Source organism: Rhincodon typus, chromosome 28 (assembly GCF_021869965.1).
Source record: "Rhincodon typus isolate 14 chromosome 28, sRhiTyp1.1, whole genome shotgun sequence".
Taxonomy (NCBI): domain Eukaryota; kingdom Metazoa; phylum Chordata; class Chondrichthyes; order Orectolobiformes; family Rhincodontidae; genus Rhincodon; species Rhincodon typus.
In genome coordinates this window covers 37,230,343-37,256,658 of record NC_063359.1, presented here as the reverse complement: position 1 = coordinate 37,256,658, position 26,316 = coordinate 37,230,343, and the positions used below count along the sequence as shown (strand labels likewise).

The following is a 26,316-nucleotide window of genomic DNA, read 5'->3' as shown; positions in this document are numbered from 1 at the left end:
CAGTGTGGAAACAGGCCCTTCGGCCCAACAAGTCCACACCGACCCTCAGAGCATCCCACCCAGACCCATTCCCCTATAACCCACCTAAGCTACACACTACGGGCAGTTTAGCATGGACAATCCACCTAACCTGCACATCTTTGGACAGTGGGAGGAAACCGGAGAACCCGGAGGAAACCCACGCAGACACGGGGAGAAAGTGCAAACTCCACACAGACAGTCACCCGATGGTGGAATCGAACCCGGGTCCCTGGTGCTGTGAGGCAGCACTGCCAAACACTGAGCCACCGTGCCAACCCTCACTATTTATTGTCTAGATTTTACACCTGCTGGCTGTCATCACTGCTCACTACTTACTGACTGGTATACAGCCTACCTGCAACACTCTGCTGCAACTTGTTACACAAACACAGAGATCGCTGGAGAAACTCAACAGACCTGGTAGCATCTGCGGAGGGACAGAACTAGAGGGGACATACTGAGTCCAGTGTGACTCTTCTTCGGAACGGACAGAACCTCCTCAGAAATGTGAAGAAGTGTCACACTGGATTCGAAACGTTAACCCTATTCACAGACGCTGCTGAGTTTCTCCAGAACTCTTGGTGTTTGCTTCATACTTTCAGTAACTCCAATGTTTTGCTTCGTTTGAATGTTTGTGTTTTAAGATCATTTCGGAAACAAATGTGAACAGATACACTCCGTATCCCATTTGGCTGCTAAGGCGTCAGGCCCTCACTTGACACTCTATGAGTACAACAGAGATAAATGACTCTTACCATTGGTCCTGGGTCCCCTTTTATGCCTTGGAGTCCTTGAAGCATTGGGTCAACAGTAAAGCTTTCCATTCCAAAGGTCTGGTATCCATCTGTGGCAGCAGGTGTAACAACCACCACATTGTAGGTAACTCTGGGGTATGATGGCGTTGTTGCTGGTTTCGGCTCAGTTTCCTTGCCCACTCCTTCCTTCGATGTGGGCCTCTGGGTCTTGGCGGGTTGGTGTTTGGTTTTCTTTACAGCTGGCACGGTCTCTGTGAGACGGGCTGTGGCGTTTCCAGTCGGCGTTTCCCTCCCTTTGGAGTCTTGCTGTGTAGCGGCGCCAGAAGGGGCTTCGCTGATTGGCCCTTGCCGGCTGTCCGACCCTGTGCCGTTCCTCCCCGCAGATCTGACCGGGGTCGGCACCGCGGCACGGCTGGTGGCGTGAGGGGGCAGCCGGCGCCGGGTCGGGAACGCGGTGGGAGGGGCTGCGGTGCCAAAAGCTGGCCGGCTGACGGTCCAGGGGTGGAGATTCGGCGACGTCGGAGCCGGGCCCATCAAAGCCACGCTCTCACCGTAGCTGCCATCAGGTCCGCTCCTCTTCCGCAGCATCAGCTGAGAAGGAGATGGGGTGGAGGAATTGGGAAAACGTGGTAAAATGGGGAGGAGGGGTAGAAGGTTCGGCCTGTAGATATCAGCCTGCCTGCACTGTTTCTTGATGTATTTGCAATAATTATGAGCTGCCTTAGCAGACGGATAAATATCAAATTGACAGACAGCGCCTTCAAACTGCACCGAGTGTTGGTCCAACTTTCCCAGGAGAAAGGAGCCTTCCGGGTCTAAGGAATCCTCTTTCTTGAAATGCAAATTTGCATGAGTGCGATTCTTCCCACAAGAAGTATATAGAGTAACCTTTCGACTCCTGATGCTGATGGCCATGTCGTGCCACTGGCCATCGTGGACATCGTAATCGAAATAGACAGACTGTTTGTGCCCCACGTACACAATGATTTTGCCCGGTATGAACTGCACGCCAAGCTGCAGCTTCTTCTTCTTGTTCCTGACGGTGAATAAAAAAGCATTGTTGACACGATGGGAGCACAGGCTCAGGACCAGGGTGAGGTTGGTGCCATACGAGGTGGGGATAACAGCCGCTACAGGTGCTTTGATGCGAGCTCTCTGTGTGAGAATGACGCCCAGTTTAAAAGGAATGACCCCCTGAGGAACAGAGCGGGACGTCGTGGAAGATGGCGACGCCAGTGTTTGTGATTTTTTCCCGATAAGGCCCAGCCTTTGGAGAATGTCCACATCTGAAAGACAGAACGAAGAAAGAAAGAAATCTTAAGCACTCAGTCCATGGAAAGGTTTTATCTAGGCTTGCATAGAGTTATAGAGTTATACGGCACAGTGCTGATATCATAGAATATATCATAGAATCCATACTGTGTGGAAGCAGGCGATTCCGCCCTTCAAGTCTGTCCTTACCCTTTGAAGAGCATCCCACCCCGTCCGAGGCTACCCAATCCCTGTAACCCTGCATTTCCCATGGCTAACCCACCCAGCCTGCACATCCCTGGACACTATGGGGCAATTTAGCACCACCAATCCACCCTAACCTGCACATCTTTGGACTGTGGGTGGAAACCCACGCAGACACGGGGAGAATGTACAAACTTCACACAGACAGTGGCCAGAAGGTGGAATCAAACCCAGCTCCCTGGCCCTGAGAGGCAGCAGTGCTAACCACTGAGCCACTGACATATCCTAAATTGGTTAGTCCCATTTACCAACATTTGGCCCGTATCCCTGTAAACCCTTCCTATTCATATCACCGTCCAGATTCCTTTTAAATGTTGTAATTGTACCAGCCTCCACCACTTCCTCTGGCAGCTCATTCCCACACGTGTACCATCCTCTGCGTGAAAAGTTTGCCCCTCAGGTCTCTTTGAAATCTTTTCCTCCCCTCACCTTAAACCTATGCCGTCTTGCTTTGGACTCCCCTACCCTGGGGAAAACACCTTGGCCAATCACCCTATCCATGCCGCTCATGATTTTATAAACCTCTATAAGGTCACCCCTCGGCCTCCAATGCTCCAGGGGGAAAAAACTGTCACCTATTCAGCCTCTCCCTGTAGCTCAAAGCCTCCAGTCCCAGCAACATCCTTGTAAATCTGCTGATTTCCTCTCTGGGAGCATTTCAATTGTACAGGTCATTACCCTACAGACTTGTGAAGTCCAGACAAAGTCATGTTTCTCGGCAGCTCAACTCTCCCACAAGCAATTCTTTCACTCGCTTTATCAGATTGGACAGTTTCTGAAGTAGCCAGAACATTGCTATATTAAGCACCAGACCCAAGTAAAGGGCCAATAATAGTTGACAATGCAAATTGGTTTAAATAACAATTTCCTCAAGTAACATTTCTAATTTGTTTCGGTTATGTTGCTCTTCCAGAGCCGCGTATTCACTGCCAGAATTCGCTTTTTGAGACATTGCGAAAGATGTTAGATAAATGCAAGTCTTGTCTCTTTCTTTCTGGTTACTTCATGGACCTCTCGAGTTTAGATAAATGTTGAGATCTCCTGCTCTCAAAACTAAACCTCAGAACCCTCCTTGTTGCTGAAAACTGGTTCATCCCATCATTATTAAGTAACATTAAGGTACTGGTTGTGTTTAGTAGCTTAAAGAAAATCTGCAGGGATTGATGGTGGAAAAACCATTCAATTGTGTGTGATAGCACTTTCAAATATAAAAGGAGAAAATGTATAGGGACTTGTATGCTATGAGTGGAAGGAGCTGTAAGACTGAGTAGTTAATAAACTCAAAGAAAGATCTTGCTCATCCGTTTCACTGGCTGGCTTAGATCCAAATGGCACCTCATGGAGCGGTTTCACCTCATCTCTCTTCTTCTAACACTCTTACTCTCAATCTTGTGCTTATGGAGGTTTTCCTAGATCCTTTGAACAACTATCTGAAGAAGCCAAAGTGAGTTCCCATTATCAAGCCTCATTAAGCCAAGGAAAATCATAACCCCACACTACCTTTTTTTCCCGAAAAGCATATATCAAAATTCTCCTCTTGTCTTACTTCTTCCCTATTTACCTTGCCCAAGGTTTAGGAGCAACTGGAGAATTCATGATTTTCAGAAAACCTTCTGTGTTTGTGTGTGTTGGAGTGATCGAGACAGCTGATCCAGTGCAGTCTCACCGGTTTCAAACACGGCTGAACAGACCATTTTTCACGGTAAGTCGTGTAACAGAGCCATGAGAACAAACTACAGGAGAAAAATAAAACCCTGGTTGTACTGCACATTAAACATTGGATCCATTCCAATTTAGTTTCAATCCAAAGTGCTCCACAATAAAAAATACCCACCAGAATCTTCAGCACTGAATCAGTGCCTAATTAAATCATGGTTCCAGAATCAATTTACACCCGTTTAATAAGTTCACTATTACTATTTTCAATTGTCAATTAGAGCAACTTGTCTCAGAATAATGGAGCTAAAACACTGGATAAAATAAACTTAAATATTGTTGAAAAAGAGAGCAGAGTTGCTGAAGCTACTCCATCTTGAACTCATCAGGACAAATGCAAGATTCCAAATTTCAAATGATCACAGTAAATTATATGACATTAAAATTGATCAGACCCTTGAGCTGAGTCTAATACAAACGAATAGAAAATTGTCACAGCTCCTTCTAAAGCACCTCCCAAACCTATGACCTCTACCATCTGAAAGGACAAAAGCAGCAGATATTTGGGAACAATAGCCCCTGCAAGTTCCCCTCCAAGTCAGTCGCCATCTTGACTGGGAAATATATCACAGGGGTCAAAATCCTGGAACTCCCTCCCTCACAGCGCTCTGGGAGAGCCTGTAGCATATGGACTGCGGTGGTTCAAGGAGGAGGCTGGCCATCACCTTCTCAATGAGGCTTGGATAATAAGCACTGGCCCTGCCAGTGGCACCCAGATGCCAAGATTGAATTAATGTGTAGATACATTATTAGCCCCACAGTGTCACGAAGGAACAGGTTCAAATATTAAATAAGTCTTACTCTGATCTTCTTGGAAAGTTAGATTAATTTGGGCATCAAGAAACAGGAGAATGGGGAGGCAATGGCCTAGTGGTATTATCGCTGGACTGTGAATACAGAGACCCAGGTAACATTCCGGAGACCCGGGTTCAAATCCCGCCATGGCAGATGGTAGAATTTGAATTCAATAAATATCTGGAATGAAGAGTCTAATGATGACCGTGAATCCATTGCCAATTGTTGGGGAAAAACCCATCTTGTTCACTAATGCCGTTTAGGGAAGGAAACTGCCATCCTTACCTGATCTGGCCTACATGTGACTCCAGACCCACAATAATGCGATTGACTCGTAACGGCCCTCTGGGCAATTAAGGATGGGCAATAAATGCTGCCCTAGCCAGCGACGCCCTCGTCCCATGAATGAATAAAGGAAAAAAAAGATGCTAGCACTGAATTTCTTTGAACCCATAAATTTAGATGACCCATTGTAATGAGTTGTGTTCCGAAACGTTGGGGATATTGGGGGTGATCAGTGGCCAGAGCTGAGATCTCAGGGTTGGAGGAGATTTCGGTGCTGGGCTGAGGGGGGAAGAGGGAAGGTGGAATGGAAACAAAGGTCACAGAGTGACGTGAAAACAAAGCTTGTGACCCAACTGGCAGCAAAAACCGGAATGTGATCTCTCGGAGAGTTACTGAGGCTGGAGGCGGTTGCAGGGGTGAAGTCAGGGAGGGTTGTGAAAGCACGGCTAGGAAAATAAAAAAGGTACGGTGTTGGGACGAACTCCAACATCGATGGGAACCGCACGGCTAAGTAACCCGTTCGAAGTCTACATAAGGATACAGACCTCCAAGGTGACAGTTCAGCAAGTGCCAGAGCAGTTTCTGTTTTGAGAATCGCAAACCCCAATTAAGCCATTCATTGCCGCCTGGGCAAGCGAAACACAACACAATGGGCACGTGCACTTTTGTACTTGTAACAAAATCTGCTCACTGGGCAGTTAAATCCTAACGTAAGCTGGAGAGGCAGCTAGCTCCCTGCTAGCAGTGGAAAGATTAAAAATGTAGATGGAAAAGGTCACAGGCAGTTCAACAGCTCTGAATTAAACTGCATGATTTACTTTGATGGAGATGTTGCACAAACTGTACAGCAGAACTGACCCACAGACGCATTTGTAGGCTCCTTTACTATATGCCCCCATACACTGCACGTTTTAGATCTCTATGTGCCAAATGCAGCTAAGACAGTTCAAAAACGTACAGAGACAAAATTGAGCAAACCTTCTATATGACGCATGAGAGACCACATGTAGCTGAACCACCAAACTTGTGTCTCAAGCTATCAACAAATGGCAGATTCAGTCATGTGGGTATTGCTACATATGGGCAGAATTAAGGTCGGCTGGCTCACAGCATTCAGTTAGTCTATGTGTTCCAAACAAAACATTTTAATTACAATTGCACCCTCCCTACAGATCACATCCTTCTTTAATCATAACAGAATCTGTGTTTTAGACAGATATAGTGCAAGAGCATGTCAGAAAATAACGGCACAAATCATTCCAAAGCCGGCCTGAATATTTTTGAGCATGAGGGACTTCATTGCATGAATTTAAATACAATTTACAAATTTAAAAACAAATTTGCTTTCTCATTCGGAATCGAGGGAGAAAGAATTGGATTAAATGAAGCTGTTAATTACTAGAAGGGTTAAATGGTTTGATTCTTTTTCACAATCTGCTTTCCCTCCTTATTTCCCTCTGTTAGGCCCCAGTTCATTCTCCCTCTCTCCACACTTCCGCCTTTTGGCTGGATGGCAATCCAGTCTTGGAAATTGACTTTCTCATAGTACGGTGTCTGCCAAGAACCTGATAATTTTACTAATTCGCTTTTTAGACTGATGCAAAGCCAGAATCTCACAGCGATCCTGAGAGGCCAGCTTAAGAGTCAACCGCGTTGCTACAGGGTCTGGAGTCACACGGAGGCCAAACCAGGCAAGGACGGCAGATTTCTTCTGCCAAAGGCCACTGGTAAACTATGACATGGAGGTGCCAGTATTGGACTGGGGTGAGACAAAGTCAAGAAGTCACGCGACACCAGGTTATAGTGAAGCTGTAGACTTGCTTACTGAGCCAGTGGGTTTGGTTGCAAATGTTTCATCACCCTGCTAGGTAACATCGTCAATGCGCCTCCGGTGAAGCGTCGGTGTTCTGTCCCGCTTGTTACTTATATGCCTCAGTTTGTTGGGGTGGTTCGGTATCACTTCCACTTCTGTAGAGGACTGGTATTCCAATCGGAACTCCCATCGACAAACAGACTGAATTAGACCCAGTGTGCAAACCACTGAAGTGGAAGTGGTACCAAACACCTCATCAAACAGAGGCATATAAATAACAAGCGGGACAGAACACCAACGCTTCACGGCAGGCGCAACCCAATCTACAAACTTTAACCAGGTTATAGTCCAACAGGTTTATTTGAAAACACAAGCTTTCAGAGCGCTGCTCCTCCACCTGACGAAGAAGCAGCGCTGCAGAATTTTTAAATAAACCTATTGGACTACAGCCTGGTGTCGGGTGACTTCTAGATTGGGAAATCAGTGGGTTTTTACATCAATCAGTCATCGCTGAGATTACTTTTAGAGATTTATGACTGAATTTAAATTTCCACCAGCTACCCTGGCACGAGCTGAACCCATGCCCTCCTAGATTACTAACCCACTGTGACGTCACCGTCACCCCTCCATATCCTGTTTGCATTTTCAGTTCCTACTTCATGCAGCAGTTATCACTGATAGATACTGATGGATAGTATGCCCTGATTTTGCATCACTGCAAACACTGTTACTTTAACTGAAAACATATGGCAATGTGATCCAACAGGTGCTGGCCACACACAGGGAACTGCGCCATCAAAGAAAAAAATGGCTGGAATGATTAAAAATGACAATGGAATCCAAGCAATGGGAACAGATTGAACACAACTTCCTGACAAAGCCGAGGAATGGCTGCAATTCTTCCTTTAACATCTGCGTTACCGAATTCACTAAAACCGCAGGACAATAATAAATGCTTCCTAAAACGGCACACAGAATGGAAGAAAAACAAAAACAGAAGTTGCTGGAAAAGCTCAGCAGGTCTGGCAGCGTCTGTGAAGGAAAAATCAGAGTTAATGTTTCAGCTCCGGTGACCCTTGCTCAGAACTGGACCTGAAACGTTAACTCTGTTTTTTCCCTTCACAGATGCTGCCAGAGCTGCTGAGCTTTTCCAGCAACTTCTGTTTTTGTTCCTGATTTACAGCATCCGCAGTTCTTTCGGTTTTTACACAAAATGGAAGCTTTTGCCTTGAGCTCATCAGGGCCAGGATGCAAGAAACCCAACTTCAAAGGGAACAACAATTTATACCGCATGACAACAGGGTGATGATTGGCTGGACCCACGCTGGCACAGAGATGCAGCGTGACTTCAGTATTGTATCGCTTCTTAATAATGCAAACACAAATATAATGCAGGCTGTTGACTTTGCACAAATCCAGACTATAGTGAACTCTAAGCTCATATTTTCAAAATGTTCCTATGAAGCAAGCAACAATGAATGATGGAAATAAGTCTTTTTAGTTTTCCTGAAACCAGTGAGATTGTTACTTATCGCGGTCATGATACGACTTCTGTGATGAGGTCACATTGTTGAACTGGGGATTTCAAGATCAGAACCAAGGAACAACTAAAGGAAGACAGACTGAGGCCCAACTAATTGGCCTTACCAATACTGCAATGGAATTATTGACTAATCACAGTAATTATTCAACAACAGACCTAGTATTTGTTCACACAATACACCAGTGATGGGGAGTTTTAGAATCCACTGGTCCAAACATCCCCAGTTCCTTCCAAGTCTCTGTCAATCACCACATTGCAGAATTCAATTTACTGACCAAGTTCCTGCAGAAAATAACATAATATATCTCATTTGCTTCAGAATGAGTCAGTATTAATTTTTTTCACTGTCATCCTTGGCAAGTGGCTCACAGTGTGATGAGATACTGGAGAGTATCTGAGATATGGGACAGCGCAGTGGCTCAGTGGTTAGCACTGCTGCCTCACAGCACCGGGGACCCGGTTTTGATCCCACCCTCGGGTGACTGTCTGTGTAGAGTCTGCACATTTTTCCCATGGCTGTGTGGGTTTCCTCTGGGTGCTCCAGTATCCTCCCACAGTCCAAAGATGTGCAGGCTAGGTGGATTGGCCATGCTAAATTGCCTGTAGTGCTCAGGGGTGTGTAGATTAGGTGGGTTATAGGGGGGATGGGTCTGAGTGGGATGCTCTGAGGGGCAGTGTGGACTTGTTGGGCCGAAGGGCCTGTTTCCACACTGTAGGGATTCTATGATTCTACTGGGGAGAGTTTTAACTGTCCTCCATAGACATGAGAAGGTTGAGAGGAGATCTCACAGAGATGTTCAAACTCGTGACGGGATTGGACAAGGGGTGAACTGCCCCTGTTGTGGGAAAAGTTGAGGCGCAGAGGGCATAGACTTATGGTGATGGGCAAAAAAAGAACAAGAGATGGCACCTTTTTGCCCAGCGAGTGGTTAGGAACTAGAACACCCAGCCTGAGGAATCCAATGGAGACAGATTTAATCTCAGCTCTCAAAAGGGAATTGGATCCTAATCTGAAGATGAATGATTTGCAGGGGAAATGGTGATGGAGTGGGACTGACAGGGAACAGAGCTGGAACAGACATGACAGGCTGCATGGCATCCTTCCATGATCCTGGGGGTTAGCTCAAACCTGGAGAGCAGTTAAGCTTTAATATAAAATAAAACAAAGAGCTTTAATATAAAATAAAACAAAGAGCCGTGGACGCTGGAGATCCGAAACAGATAAAAACAGAAATAGCCAGAGAAGCTTCCATTCCGAAGAAGCGTCACACTGGACTCAAAACTGTTTTCTCTCCACAAATGCTGTCAGACCTGCTGAGTTTCTCCAGCAATTTCTGGTTTCTTTTGGTTTTTAAACCTTAATATGCTTTGCCATTGGAGAGAGAGAGAGGAGACTCTCGGCTAACTGATGGGAAGATTTAAATGTCACAAAGATGGAGCATGTCATGGCAATATCATTGGTGTGGTAATCCAGAGGCCCAGGTTAATAATCTGGTGAACATGGGTTCAAATCTCACCACGGGAGCTGGTGGAATTAAAGTTCAGTTAATAAATCTGGAATTGAAAAGCTAAGGGATAATGAGAAAACACTGACAAGGTGAATATTTGATCCCCATTTCTAGAAGTCTTATGACTACCATCAGGTTCATGAATGTCCTTTAGTGAAGGGAATCTGCCATCCCTGCCTGGTCTGGTCTACATGTGATCCTATATAATAATGTCATTGACCTGTGACTCTTAGCTGCCCTCTGCAATGACCTAGCACAGCACCAATCCCCATCAGTATCTACCTGCTATCACCGCCCACCCTCTCTATTTATTTCAAAGCTCCCTTCCCCTCCTCCATTTCTGAAGAAGGGTCCCAACCCGAAACGTCAGCTTTCCTGCTCCTCCAATGCTGCCTGGCCTGCTGTGTTCCTCCAGCTCCACACTGTGTTAACTCAGTCCAAAGGGATTGGTGACAAATGTTGGCTTTTCCAGCGATGCCCACATCCCACAAAAGAATAAAAAGTAAGCTACATGGCATACAACACTCACTCGTGTTGACTGATGCCAACAGCCTGTGAAATGCGATCACCTAAATGATGTCCACATAGCACCTTCTCAGTATCCTACATTCCCAATTCATGTCTTTAATCGAATTTGATTCGATTTATCATTGTCACATGCACCGAGGTACAGTGAAAAGTTTTGTTTTGGATGCAGCACAGGCAGATCATACCATACGAAGAACAGAGGGCGAGGAATACAAAGTTACAGCTGCAGCGAAGGTACACAAGAAGCAAATCAACATTAGATTTGAAATTTGAGAGGTCCATTCAGAAGTCCAATAACAGTGGGGAAGAAGCTGTTCTTGAACCTGTGTGTACGTGTGTTTAAGTTTCTGTATCTTCTGCCTGACAGAAGAGGTTGGAAGAGAGTATAACAGGGGTGGGAGGAGTCTTTGATGCTGTTGGCAGCCTTTCTGACACAGCGAGAAGTACAGATGGAGTCAATGGATGGGAGGTTGGCTTGATTAATGGACTGGGCTGTGTTCACAACTCTCTGTAGTTTCTTATGGTCCTGGGCAGAGCAGGTGCCATACCAAGCTGTGATGCATCCAGATAGAATGCTTTCTGTGGTGCACTTGTAAAGGTTGGTGAGCGTAATCTCCCACAGGCTCATTCAGAGACTCACAGAAACAGGAGGAAGACTGCTCAGAGGAGCTCACACAGGCTGAAGGTATGTAACAACACAGGAATGCAATGCAAAGCACATGTCAGCTTAGACTGGAGCAACAGATTGCTCTCCAGAGAATCCCTACAGTGTGGAAAAAGGCCATTCAGTCCATTGAGTCTACACCAACACTCTGAAGAGCATCTCACCCAGACCCAGAACCCTAACCCCCTACCCCATCCCTGTAACCCTGCATTAAGCATGGCTAACCCACCTAGCCTGCACATTATGGGCAGTTTAGCATGGCCAATCCACCCTAACCTGCACATCTTTGGAATGTGGGAGGAAACTGCAGGAAACCCACGCAGGCACACGGAGACAGCACAAACTCCACACGGATAGTTGCCCAAGAACCTGGGAATCGAACCCGGGGCCCTGGTGCTGTGAGGCAGCAGCGCTAACCACTGAGCCACCGTGCCAATCAGTTTCCACTTTATGTCTTTCACAAGTGAATATGAGCAGAATACAAAGACGGGAACTGGATTGGATAGTCCCTGGCAGAGGCCAAATCCCTGTGGGTCATCGATCCCCGGGGATAACGCCAAGAGTATCAGCAAGGAACATGCAAGCTCTACTCCCACAATGGTCTCACTTGGAGCAGGCTGTCTCAGTGTGTGTCCCGATATCCCACCTCTTTGCTTTGATCTCTTCATCCAGACAGAGAGTAACCAACTGCATGGACCATTAAAGCCAGCAGAGTCTAAATGTCATTTTAAACAGAATTGATCAAACCATCATGTAAGCCTGACAGTATCTCACCTCTACTTCCTGAGGAGGCTAAGGAAATTTTATTTTAATTTACTCATAAGATGAGGGCATCACTGGCTAGGCCAGCATTTATTGCCCATCCCTAATTGCCCAGGGGGCAGTTAACAGTCAACCACATTGCTGTGGGTCTGGAGTCACATGTAGGCCAGACCAGGTAAGGATGGCAGTTTCCTTCCCTAAAGGGCATTAGTGACATTCAACATTTTTATTGAATTCAAATTCCACCATCTGCCCTGGCAGGATTTGAACCCAGGTCTCCAGAACATTATCTGGGTCTCTGGATTAATAGTCTAGCATTGATACCGCTAGGTGATTGCCTCCCCACATGGGAAAATGCGACATTTCCGTAAAGACTCTTACCAATTCTTATAGCTAACCACAGAAAGCGTCCTATCCAGATACACCCCATGCTCTGCCCAACACCGCAAAGAAATTACAGAGAGTTGTGAACACATCCCAGTCCATCATGAAAACCAGCCTTCCTTCCACTGACTCCATCTACACTTCCGGCTGCCTCGGGAAAGCAGCCAACATCATCAAAGACTTGGGGTGGCACGGTGGCTCAGTGGTTAGCATGGCTGCCTCACAGCACCAGGGACCCAGGTTCAATTCCACCCTCGGGCGACTGTCTGTGTGGAGTTTGCACATTCTCCCCGTGTCTGCTTGGGTTTCCTCCAGGTGCTCCGGTTTCCTCCCGCAGTCCAAAGATGTGCAGGATAGATGGATTGACCGTGCTAAATTGCCCACAATATTCAGGGATGTGTAGATTAGGTGGGTTATAGGGGAATGGGTGTGGGTGGGATGCTCTGAGTGTTGGTGTGGACTTGTTGAGCCAAAGGGCCTGTTTCCACACTGTAGGGATTCTATGATTCATCCTTCCCACTCAGTTATACTCTCTTCCACCCACTTTCATCAGGCAGAAGACACAAAAGTTTGAAAACACATACCAACAGATGTAAGAACAGCTTCTATCCCCCCATTATCAAACTTATTAACAGACCTCTCACCCAAAACGTCAACTTTGATTTCTCTCTACAGATGCTGCCAGAACTGCTGAGCTTTTCCAGCAATTTCTGTTTGTTTCTTTTGCATTAGAGTTGATCTTTCTCTTCAACTTCCTAGCAGCTGCAACATTATATTCTGCATTCTGTTCTATCACCCTGATTTACTTATGTAAGGTATGATTTGTCTGGTTAGCACGCAAAATAATACTTTTCACTGTATCTCGGCACATGTGACAATAATAAATCAAATCAAATCAATGTGCAAAGTACTTTCCAGCTCATTAATCGTCTTTATTCCTTCCTGAGTAGGCCAGTATTTGTTGTTCATCTCTAACTGCCCTTGAACTGAGGATCAGAGAAGAGACAACCACATTGTTGTGCATCTGGAGTTACACATAGGCCAGACCAGGGAAAGACAGCAGATTCCCCTGCCCCTAGGAGGTAGATAGATTTTTCTGGCAATTGACGACCGTTGTCACAGTCACTGTTTTCAGTTTCAGATTTATTCCTTGAATTTAATTACTACTAAACTACCACCACAGTCCAAAGGTGTGCAGGCTAGATGGATTAGTCATGCTAAATTGCCCGTAGTGTTCAGGGATGTGTAGATTAGGTGGGCTATAGGGGGACGGGTCTGGGTGGGATGTTCTGAGGGTCGGTGTGGACTTGTTGGGCCGAAGGACCTGTTTCCACACTGTAGGGAGTCTATGAACTGCTATGGTGGGGTTTGAACTCACTTTACCAGAACGCTAGCCCAAAATAACAACCCAGTCGCATTACCGCCATGCCAGTGCCTCCCATATACCCATCGCTAGGAGGGAACCATGGCTGAGATGGAGAAAGGGAAGATGGCAGTGGGGTTTCTGGCTAGCGTGTTTCCATGTCCTGCCTTCTACGCCCTATCCTTTCAGTCAGGGTCCCACTTTCTTCCCTGTATCCCAAAGGGCAACACAGAGGGGCTGGGGGGAGAGACTCTGCCAGACTGACTCCATCAGCCATCAGTAGCTCAGCCATTGAGACAGGATGGGAGCAACTCGTTCCAACTCAGGAGAAACCACAGAGTTTGCAGTAGCAGCAAAAGTAAATGCAAAGGTTGGCATCTGGACAAGGATGTACCTGTGGGAACGAGGCACAGTGCGAGACTGTTAAGTTTCTGTTTAATTTTTGAGTCGCCCCTGAACATAATTTGTTTGCACCAGTTACCTGTCGCGGGGAAAATGTGTCGTTTCTGACGAATGGCACGAACAGGGCTTGGAGCTTATTGATGAGGTTCAGTGCTTGATGACTCTGCATAAGGTCAGGAGGCTGGTTTCATTCGGCATGTGGCTGCCAGATGGTACCTAACCCCATGCCCTGCCATTCTGCAGCTGCGGTGTAAGCTCCTGCAGGTGTCCTGGTGAAGTATGGGCTTTGCCTCTTCCTCCAATGAGGCACTACCCGGGGGATCCCGAGGCCCCCTGATACAGTCCGTTTGTACAAAGCACAAGCTCAATCAGTCTCAAGGGGCAGGGCTGGTGCGTCCTGACATGGGGGAACCTTTGGACCTTTCCAAAACATACTTGAGTGACCTGACTGACTGGGGGAATGCCACTTTGTGCCACATGGTTCAATCGGAGCCATCTTTAAGATAGAGATGAGAAGACTTTCTCTCAGAGGGTTGAGAGTCTTTGCAATTCTCTTTCTCGAAAGGCAGCACATGCAGAAGAATGTTTTGAAGTCAGAGGGAGAGAGATTCTTGATTATCAAGGAGGATGAAAGATTATCAGCGGATGTGCAGGAATGTAGCGTTGAGGTTAAAAATCAGATCAGCCGTGATCTTATTGAATGGGGGAGCAGGCTCAAAGGGCCGAATGGCCTGCTCTTGTTCCTTGTTTGTAACTCATTGCTCCGCATGCTCTAAGTGGATTTCTCTTATTACTCATTCACTAGATCAGGGCACTGCTGGCTAGGCCAGCATTTATTGCCCAGAAGGCAGTTAAGAGTCAACCACATTGCTGTAGGTCTGGAGTCACTTGTAGGCTAGACCAGGTAAGGATGGCAGCTTCCTTTCCTATAGGATATTGGTGACACAGATGGGTTTTTCCTTACAATCGATTCAGGGTCATCATTAAACTGTTAATTCCAGATTTTTACTGAATTCAAATTCTACCATCTGTCATGGGAGGCTTCGAACCCGGGTCCCCAGAACGTTACCTGGGTCGCTGGATTAACCATCCACTGATAAAACCACTGGGCCATCGCCTCCCTCTTGATTACCCGCCAATCTGGGGCACAGGGGGCTCAGGGATAGTCGACTGGCTTCTGTCTAACACAAGGCACCAGCTCCCAGGAAATCCTGTACACGCGCGCGTGCCATGTTACCGGTGTGGTCGCAGCCTGGGTGGCGATGGGTGGAGTGTAGGGAAGCATTCACCATTCACACGCGTGAGCCATCATGACCACCACACGTGTACAGGTGAAGCCTGTGCACAGACACAAAGCCAACACAGAGCACGCTGACTATGACTGGCACCAATGTATATATGACTGGCCTATGCTGGTAAATGGAGCATCTGTCGCATGTGCGACACATTAATAAGCAGTTGACTGAAAACAGTGTCTCCTGGAGATCACCAGAAAGAACGCGAGACAAAGGAACAGATCTGTTGTGACCCTGATGACCACTGGAAAAGCGTGACCACCAGGATTTTTGTAACATATTCATTCACAGTGGCTCAGTGGTTAGCACTGCTGCCTCACAGCACCAGGGACCCGGGTTCGATTCCGCCTTCGGGCGACTGTCTGTGTGGAGTTTGCACATTCTCCCCGTGTCTGCGTGGGTTTGCTCCGGTTTCCTCCCACGGTCCAAAGATGGAGAGGCTAGATGGAGCTAAATTGCCCCATAGCATCCAGGGATGTGTAGATTAGGTGGGTCATAGGGGGATGGGTCTGGGTGGGATACTCCGAGGGTTGGTGTAGACTTGTTGGGCAGAAGGGCCTGTTTCCACACTGTAGGGATTCCATGATCTATGATCTATGATTCATTGGAGGTAGACATAGTTGGCGATGCCAGCATTTGGTGCCCACTCCTAGCTGCCCTTGTGAAGGTGGTAGTGAGTTGCCTTCCTGAAACACTCCAATCTCTCTGGTCCTCAGAAAGAGCTTTCCAAACTGTTTCCCGGTGTGACCCCAGTCTCTAAAATTGTTGTGACCCTTTGACAAGAGTTCAGGTTGTGGGGACCTGTGAGGAGCTACAGTGCTACTTTAGAGCTCACAACTCCAAAATTATAGCATGTGGCCCCCGCTTTGCAAAGGCACTGTCTCTCAACGCGGATAGCCAGGGAATTCCAGGATTCTGATCCAGCGACACTGAAGGAATGACAATGTATTCCCAAGTCAGGATGGTGAGTGGCTTGGAGGTGAACTCGTACATAGAACATAGAACAATACAGCACAGTACAGGCCCTTCAGCCCACGATGTTGTGCCTACCTATTATCCTACTAAGATCAATCTACCCTGCATACCCTACATTTTACTATCCTCCATGTGCCTATCCAAGAATCGCTTAAAAGTCTCTGAAGTATCTGGCTCCACTACCGCTACCGGCAGGGTATTCCACACGCCCACCATTCTTTGTGTGAAGAACCTACCTCTGACATCTCCCTTATACCTTCTTCCAATCACCTTAAAATTATGCCCCCTCGTAATAGTCATTTCCACCCTGGGAAAAAGTCTCTGACTGTCCACTCTATCTATGCCTCTCATCATCTTGTACACCTCTATCAAGTCACCTCTCATCCTTCTTCACTCCAATGATAAAAGCCCTCGCTCCCTCAACCTTTCCTCATAAGACGTGCTCTCCAGTCCAGGCAGCATCCTGGTAAATCTGTAGATGATGGTGTTCCCATGTATCTGCTGCCCTTGTCCTTCCAGATGGTGGAAGTGGCGGGTCTGGAAGGTGCTGTATAGGAGCCTTGGTGAGTCAGCTGACTTGGCAGCGGTTTTTCTTCCGGCAGGCCCCAGTTGCCCACAACAGCCTGGCTCGGAATTTCAGGCACATTGAGGGAGGTGATGCTCTGCCAATATAGCCCGTGTTGCAGCCATCTCTGCCTGGTAAGCCCAAACGCTGTGCTCAGTTTGCTCCTCTGTGGCAGTGCTGCAGCTCTAACTGCTGGCAGTGGTACTGAGTCTGCAATGCTGAACCAATACAACACACCAGCTAGAACCTGCAGATCAGATGCATGGACTTACAACATAGTGAAAGTCACGGCCAACATAGCTGCAACCGACTCCAAGGTGTCGAAAGAAAACTGTCAGAAGAAGTGCTGTTCTCAAAATCCTCTCACTTGGGCAAGGAAGCAGGTGTGAAACCTCAGTAACTCATGCAATCTTTTTTTTTCTCACTCGCCAGTCGTTTCTTTGATTGCTGCTTTCACTGGCAAGATCAGAATGCCGTGGGAATGCAGCGCACCCATGTTTCCAGTCGGAAATCCCTGCCCAACATATTCCAAATTGGCAACTTGTCTCTCCAGACGGGATTTTCTGACTCACAGCTGAATGTCTCATAGTTAAAGGGCTCCAGGAAAGTTAGAAATCAGGAACCCATTTAGTCTGGACATTGGCAGAGCCGAGATCCAAGAGAAAATAATCTCTACGTAAACACAATCACTGATAATCAAGGAACACGAGCACACGGTGTTCATCCAATAAAGCAAAAGGTCATTCCAAGTCAATTGTCTTCGCAAAAGCACATTTAGGATAAACTAGACAAATGAGATTGCTCAAGGACCAATTTCCCAATAAGGTTCCCAATCTCTTTGGTTGCAATCCAGATAATAATGCAACAGTTTATATATATGTGCTTTCGTTTTAAGTCAAACAGCACAGCACAGCACGAGATTCAGAATTAATTCTGCTGTACCACTTCTGTTTTCCACCCTGCTCTGTGTAACATTCTGGCTCCAATGAAAAATATAATAAGAAACATTCTTCATTCAGAATCTGTTTCAGATACATCTGTCAGGTGTCAGGATTTGGCAGTGAAGGATACAATATCTGCTGAGGAAATCCCTCATTCACATCATCCAGCTACAAACACAGCTCGAAATAAAGAGGAGGTTCTTAAATTAGATTTGAATTGTTGGTTCATAATTGATGCAATGTTGCATTTGCTGAGTGCAACTGGCATGCAGTCTATCACCAGGTTAAAATGATACCTGCGGTCTGCAACAAAAAAGACTGGTATTTGGAAATCATGTTCTTTGCCATTTCAGACATCTGTGATTTGTTCTCCCTACAATCACTGCAGTTTCCTTCCACATTGGCCGACAAAACAGCAACAGATATCCACTTTACAACACAGAACTTTTCATCTCAAATTATTTCCACATTAGTACTCAGGGAGAAGGTGAGAAAGATGCAGTGGGAATTCATTAAAGCTTCCACTACTATCATTGGTTGCATTTTGGGACGGCATATGGCATTACATAGAGTGTCATCTCCAACTGCAGCCCAATCCCACCAATTGCCTGGAGACAGAGAGCAGGAGTTCAATGCGAGTGGAGTTCTCTGAGTAGTGGGTGAGTATCTGTCAAACTGAAATTTAACTGTGTGCATTGGATTTGTCTTTGACCTTCAAAAACTGCACAAGGAACTGTAAGGTAGTTCACAGAAACAGCCTGTGAGGGCAGTTAATACTCCAAAGATCCTCAGACACCACCTTCTGAACATACCACCACTTCCATCTAGAAGGACAAGGGCAGCAGATACATGGGAACACCACCCCATGAAACTTTTCCTCCAAGCCACCTACCATCCTGACGTGGAAATATATCGCCGTTCCATCACTGTGTCAAAAACCTGGAACTTCTTCCCTAAAGGCATTGTGGGTCATTGGGGCATTATGCACATGGACTGCAGCGGTTCAAGATGGCAGCTCACCCCCGTCTTCTCAAGGGGCAGTTTGGGATGGGCAACAAATTCTGGCCTTGCCAGAGATACCAACATCCATTAACAAAACACTATCCATCAACCATAAGGGTGGCTCAGTGGATAGCACTGCTGCCTCACAGCGCCAGGGACCTGGGTTTGATTCCACCTTCGGGTGACTGTCTGTGTAGAGTTTGCACATTCTCCCAGTGTCTGTGTGGGTTTCCTCTGGGTGCTCTGGTTTCCTCCCACAGTTCAAAGATGTGCAGGTTAGGGTGGATTGGCCATGCTAAATTGCCCATTCTAGGGATGTGCAGGGATAGAGTGGGGGTCTGGGTGGGATGGTCTTTGGAGGGTCAGTGCAGACTCAATGGGTTGAATGGACTCTTTCCACGCTGTAGGGATTCTATAAATGATTGTGAGAATGGGTACTACTGATTGTCAGTACAAAGATGATAGCACTATCACCTTGAGTATAGTTCGAAAATAAAGAAATGAATGAGATTGTAAGATTATTTCAAATCAATGAGGACATCATGGTCACCAGATTGATACTGGATCTGCATATACTCACTGAAAGCTTGGCCAATTATGACTAAGGTCAGCGTTACACAATCAGTACAGTGGTGTCTATTCAGACTGGGAGCCTTTTATTACTTGATTAAAAACAGAAAATGCTGAAAATACACAGCAGATCTGGAAGCATCTTTGAAGAAAAACAAGAGTTAATAATGTTTCAGCTGACAGGCCATAGGTCTGAAGCATTAACTCCGTTTCTCTATTCACACATGCTGCCAGAGCTGCTGAGCACTTGCAGCATTTTCTGTTTTTATTTCAGATCTCCAGCCTCCTCTGCACTTTGAGCTTGGTGCATTTGGGAAACCTGAGCAGCAACCAGCCATGACCATCTCTGCAGTGCGCTGTTTCTGAGGCTGCCCCATTCCTTCCACTGTGCTGAAGTCCATTCCAGTCCAACTGTGAGCAACTCCTTTCCTGTTGTAAAAATTTTGTGCTTGTTGCAAGGGTTACTCAGGACAATTCGGGGGTCACTGAAGGGGCGTTCAAAACTAACAGGCAGTAAGACTGGAAGACTGCGTGTGTGAGAGGCAGAGAAGCAGACTCCATCACCACCTTCCCAAACAGTGACGGGCAATAAATTTTGGACCTGCCAGTGACGCCCACACTCCATTTTTTTTAAAGAGCTGACCATCAAGCAGCTAAATGTGATTGCTAGTACTGCAGTTGGTCTGCTACTGAACTATCCAAGTGCCGTGTACTTGGGGCTCAGGGAAGTCCTAGGAGCCGTGAGGGGCTCGAAAGAAGCTGGTGTGTAATTAACTGTTCGTTACAGCAGATGGTACGGGTTAAAAGCCCACAGGCAGCTTCTGCTTTGTGCGATCGAGCAACATTAGCCACCAGGAAAATCCAAGGGAGCTCAGTGAAGTTCACTATGAAACATCGGTGTTGTCTTTATAAGTCCTAGGGCCCAGGATCTGGGGCAGCATAGTCCTATGTTTGCCTCATGTCAACCTTGGGATGTTAGAACACAAGCCATACCTACCTCCCTATGATCTTTTCAAGCTTGTTTGGGTTTTGTCTTTAAGAAGCTATTTATTCTTTGCTAATGGAAGAAACATGGCTGAATTGTTTCTAATAGCAAACCAGATACAGTCTAAAACCTACAGATCTGGCCAAGTTACCACTCTGGTTAAAGTTAAAATGTTTTATGAACTGTGGAGGAAAAGGACTGGAAGGGATTGGTCACCTCTTCAAGCTCAGTTGTAACACCAACAAACAGAAAACAGGCAACAACACCACACCTTTAAAGCAGACACATCAGCAAAGAAATGAGCACTCAGCCAAGGAGGGTAATTCAATCTCTTTCTTATAAACCATATGCAACAAGATAGGTTAGCTTGGTTGGCTGGATGGCTGGTTTGCGATGCAGAGTTACACCAACAACATGGGTTCAATTCCTGCATCGGCTAAGGTCACCATAAAGCTCCTGCCTTCTTAACCCTTGCCTGAGGTGAGGTGAGGTGAGGTGAGCCTCAGGCTAAACCCCCACCAGAGCAGCAATCTGGGACTACGGCGATTTGACTTATACAGTACTTCAGTAACTATACGGGAGACAGTGAAAGTATCCAAAAGTCCACACTATTGCACCAAGAATATGGGTTCAAATCCAACCACGTTAGTTGTTGAAATTTAAAAATTCAATCAATAAGATCTAGAATTTAAGCAAATCTCGTCCGATAAAACTATCAGCAATTGTCGTAAGACAAAAATCTGGTTCACTAAGGTCCTTTAGGGAAGGAAATTTGCCATCCTTACCTGGTCTGGCCTAGACGTGACTCCAGACCCACAGCAATGTGGTTGACTCTGAACTGCCCAGTAAAGCCACTCAGTTCAGGGGGCAAGAAAGCAACAAAAGTTGGCTTTGCCTGTGACACTCACATCCTGTGAAAGATATGTGCAAGAAAATTCCCAGCTTTTTATTCCCCTGCACCTCAGGATTTCCAATTCGCCTGAAATTCTCCGCTCAAAGATCTTTGCGCCAATGGAGGCTACAGGTACAGAAATGAACCCCCAAAGTTTGCAGAGAATTGCATGATTTTGAACACCAGAGGAAGAGATTATTTGATTTGACTGCTTGAGATGTTAACTACTTACCCCAGCCTTATTGTCCCTAAAACCTTCCGAATCCTCTCACTCTCTCTCCCCACCTTTCTCTCTCTCCCCCTCTCTTTCTCTCTCTCTCTCCCCGTCCCCTAACCTCCCCCCTTCTCTCTCTCTCTCTCAGACATGGCGCAACAACATTGCTGTAAACTGGGTCAATCTTAATATTTGCACCATTACTTTAGCTCCCATCAATGGCTGACAGAGAACGAAGGATTAAACGATCGGGACGGTGCAATGCATGATTCTATGATTCTAGATGAAACGTTACAATTTCGAGTTTAACGGAAACAATGAAGCCACTGACGAGGCTGTGACAAAACCATTCCACAGCAGTCTCATTAACAGGGCTCCGTAAGAAACACGATCACATCTTAGAATACAGGAACAAAGTTGTAAAACTTAAGAGATAAAATAAGTGGAAAACTGAGAAAGATCCCTTTGTACCTCTGCACTTTCCACCATCTTCCTCAAGTGAAGTCAAGCAAATGTAAACTCAACTTGAGAGGAATAAGTGTGTCGTAACCAAAACCAGGCTGAAAATAATTATTACTAAAACCTGTTAAACCATGTGGGAACACAGAAAAAAGAATAGGCCATTCAGTCCATCAAGCCTCCAACCATGGCTGGGCAAACACTTCAACGTCTTTATCCTACATAACCCTGTATGCCATTGGTCATCAGAAGTCTATCAAGGTCGACTCTAAGCATACTCAAAAGACAGAGCTTCTACATCCCCCTGGAGCAAAAAATTCCAAAGATTCACAACCCTCTGAGTAAAAAGAATTTTCCTCATCTCAGTCCTAAATGGCATCCACTTTATTTCTAAATTTCTAAACTCCCCAGTCAGGGGAAACACCTTACCTGCATCTACCCTCTCTATGCCTTTAAGATTCAATGAGATCATCTCTCGTTCTGTGAAACTCTGGCAAATACAGGCCCAGTTTGCCCGATCTCTCTTCACAGGACTGTCCTGCTATCAGGAATGAGTCTGGTGAATCGATGTTGCTGTCTCTCTATGGCAACAGTATCCTTTCTAAGATAAGGAGACCAAAACTGCACACAGTGCTCCAGGTGCAGTCTAACCAAGCTCCTATCCAACTGAAGCAAGACCTCATTGCTCCTGAATTCATATTGTCTTGCAGTAAAGGCTAACATTCCATTAGCCTTCCTAATAGCTTGTTGCACCTGCTACATTAGCCTTCAGTCACTCACTGAGAAAGATCCCTTTGTACCTCTGCACTTTCCACCATCTTAACATTTAAGAAATACTCTTGTTCCTCCTGCCAAAGTGGATAACCTCCCACCTTTCCGCATTATATTCCATCTGCCATGCACTGGCCCATTCACAAAAGCTGTCCAAAACCTCTTGAAGCCACTTTACAGCCTCCTCATAACACACATTCTCACTTCACTTTGTATCCATCTGCGAAGTTGGAAATATTACACTTGGCCTCCATCTCCAACTCACTGATATATAATCTAAACAGCTGGGACTCGCGTATTGATCTTGCAGTACCCCATTCGTCACAGCCTGACAAAGTGAGAATAACCCATTTCATCCCGACTCTCTTGGAAAAAAGGTCTGCAGATGCTGGAAGTCAGAGTCGATAAAATGTGGAGCTCAGCAGGCCAGACAGCATCAGAGGAGCAGTAAAGTTGACATTTCGGATCTGGACCTTTCATCAGGACCTGATGAAGGGTCCAGACCCGAAATGTCAACTTGCCCGCTCCTCTGACACTGTCTGACCTGCTGTGCTCCTCTAGTTCCACATTTTATCGACTTATCCCTACGCTCTGTCTTCTCTCTGTTAGCCAACCCTTAACCCATGCCAATACATTAGCTCCTACCCCATATGCTTCAATTTGGCTAACTAACCTCCTGTGAAAGACTTTATCAAAAGCCTTCTGAAAATTCAAGTATACTAGGTCCATCTGAACTGGTCTAGATGATTGTGAATGACAGACTGAGAACATGCTCCCTCAGGGACATGTCAAATTACAAATGAGACATCCCACCTTCCAGATCATAGAACAGTGAACAAGAAGATGGGCTAGAATATATGTGAAACATCCTTCTGTATGCCTCAAAGTGTTATTTCAGAAGCATTATACACAGAAAGAGGCTCCAAAATTATATCCATGATATTCTCTTGCCTGGATGAGTGCAGTTTCAACAACACTCAAGAAGCTTGATACCATCCAGGACAAAGCAGCCCATTTGATTGGCACCACATCCACAAACATCCACTCCCTCCACCACCGACGCTCAGTAGTAGCAGTATGTACCACCTACAAGATGCACTGCAGAAATTCACCAAAGATTCTTAGGCAGCACCTTCCAAGTCTGCAACCACTTCCAAATAGAAGGACAAGGGGCAGCAGATACATGGGAACACCATCACCTCCAAGTTCCGCTCCAAGCCACTCACCATCCTGACTTGGAAATATATCGCCGTTCCTTCACTGTCGCTGGGTCAAAATCCTGGAATTCCCTCCCTAAGGGCATTGTGGGTCAACATACAGCACATGGACTGCAGCGGTTCAAGAAAGCAGCTCACCCCCACCTTCTCAAGGGGCAACTAGGGACGGGCAATAAGTGAATAAAAATGAGTATAAACCGATATAACAAAAGCAAACAGAGAGTGATGTATCTAATCATGTGACAGTGACATGTGCTGGACTCAGCAAAGAGAGAAAGAACATTCTGTATCCATGAGGGATGGACCACCTCCCCATACAGCATCTCATCCGGGGTACCTTGGAGTAGGTTGGAAGGAACCTACTGGGATCAGACCTACAGTCAGTCCTAGGTGAAGTAAACCTTTCTAATGTATTCCAGGCTACGAGCTACCTGGGAGGCAACCAGGTAGGAAAGTGTGGAACTAAGCAACTATCAATGTTAAACTGAGATCCTGTCTGCTTTCCCAGGTGAATGTATAAAATCCCACAGTACTCTTTCAAAGAGACACAGAGGAAATCTTCTAAGGATGCCTAGCCTGAAGAAGTTACCCTCCTCCCTCCGGACAAACCTCAGGGGATCTCTCTCCCACTGCAGCTTTTCTGATGAAAGGTCTAGGCCCGAAACGTCAACCTTTCTGCTCCTATGATGCTGCTTGGCTTGCTGTGTTCATCCAGCCCTGCACCTTGTTATCTCGGAAACAAACACACGTTTGGCTGGCAGGACCTGAGCGCTGATGAGAAAATCACAGCCTTTTGTAATGCATCAGGACAGATGCAAGAACGCCAAACTTCAAATGATCACAACAATTTCTACAGCTGGAGAAAAGGCTGCTGATTGGTCAGCTAGTCGATTGACTTGTCACAGTGTTGCCATGGAGAAAGCACAAGGGGGCTGCTGTTTCCCCAGGACTTTTGTTTAATTCATAAAAGGTACAATGATTGGGTGTGTTCCCTTTCTCTTGACAAGACAGGCCCCGCGTAGGAATGTTCAGACCCCCTGCAGGAAAAGCAATGTGTCTAGCGATTGCACCGTTCATGAATTCAACTATGTACGGCAACACCAACCAACCAGCACACTCTTCCTGTGCACTATAAAATGTGGCTGCCCTGGAATTTTGACAGTCTTGTGTTTATCCTGATACGGACAAGCTGAGAAGCTTTGAGAACATTTCCCTTGTTTCAAACACACTCAAGAGCAGGGAGTTCTCTGCAGTGCCCTGACTAGGATTTATCCCTCAAAAGCATCATCGCAGCAACAGATTGGTCAGTCATTATCACATGACTGATTGCAGGAGCTCGCTGCGCACACAGGAACAGTGACTGTGCTTCAGAAGTACTTCAAGGGTTGCCAAGCACTTTGCGAGTTTGAGACGGTGAAGGGCACTTTACAAACGCACGTCTTTCTGGACAAAATCCCTTCTGACATCAATGATCTCGTGCCTTCTCAAACGAGTGAGCAAGGATTTCCAAATGGCTGCCAATTTAGGGAACCATCCATCAACCACAACAATGAGCTTCCAACAGCTAGCCCTCTGGGTGTGCTTGTTTAGACTACATTTTCCAACAGGGAATATGTTAGGTGCACGGAGCCTTAAACAGCTAAACATTTCAGCTGGGTTCTAGACTACTTGTCAGCAATGCATTACTACAGTCAGTTGCTCATAAGAAAGGATGAAAATGAAGCTAACTTGTCTTGCAGAAAATAAACACTACTCTGCATTTCAGCTGCAGATCTTATTAACTCAAAATTATATGAATCAGTATTGCCCAGTACAAATATATTTAACATTGCAAACCAACATGAGAAGGCAGATGAGTAGGAGATTTTCTTGACAATGTAATGAAACCTCCAGCAGCAGGGGGCGATGGTGAGTTATGGCACCAGACAGGGGAGCTCGAGCAGTTGGGCTGGGACCTCCAGCAGCAGGGGGCGACGGTGAGGGACAGCACCAAACAGGGGAGCTGGAGCAGTTATGCTGGGACCTCCAGCAGCAGGGGGCGATGGTGAGTTATGGCACCACACAGGGGAGCTTGAGCAGTTGTGCTGGGGACTTCCAGCAGCAGGTGGCGACGGTGAGGGAAGGCACTGAACAGGGGAGCTTGAGCAGTTGTGTTGGGGACTACCAGCAGCAGGGGGCGACAGTGAGGGACGGCACCGAGCTCAAGCAGTTATGCTGGGACCTCCAGCAGCAGGGGGCGAAGGTGAGGGACGGCACCGAGCTTGAGCAGTTATGCTGGGACCTCCAGCAGCAAGGGGCAATGGTGAGGTATAGCACCAAACAGGGGAGCTCGAACAGTTGTGCTGGGACCTCCAGCAGCAGGGGGCGATGGTGAGG

At 46.4% G+C, this 26,316-nt stretch overlaps 1 protein-coding gene across 1 annotated transcript in view; it reads right to left on the bottom strand.

Moving 5' to 3' along the window:
• The window catches only part of LOC109937100 (collagen alpha-1(XXVII) chain B-like), a 298,313-nt gene that overhangs the window by 262,575 nt on the left and 9,422 nt on the right, over nucleotides 1-26,316 (bottom strand). Inside the window, exon 3 of the mRNA XM_048613403.1 lies at nucleotides 777-2,062. Within this exon, the coding sequence (XP_048469360.1) occupies nucleotides 777-2,062 (1,286 nt within the window). The remainder of the gene's footprint in view (nucleotides 1-776; nucleotides 2,063-26,316) is intronic.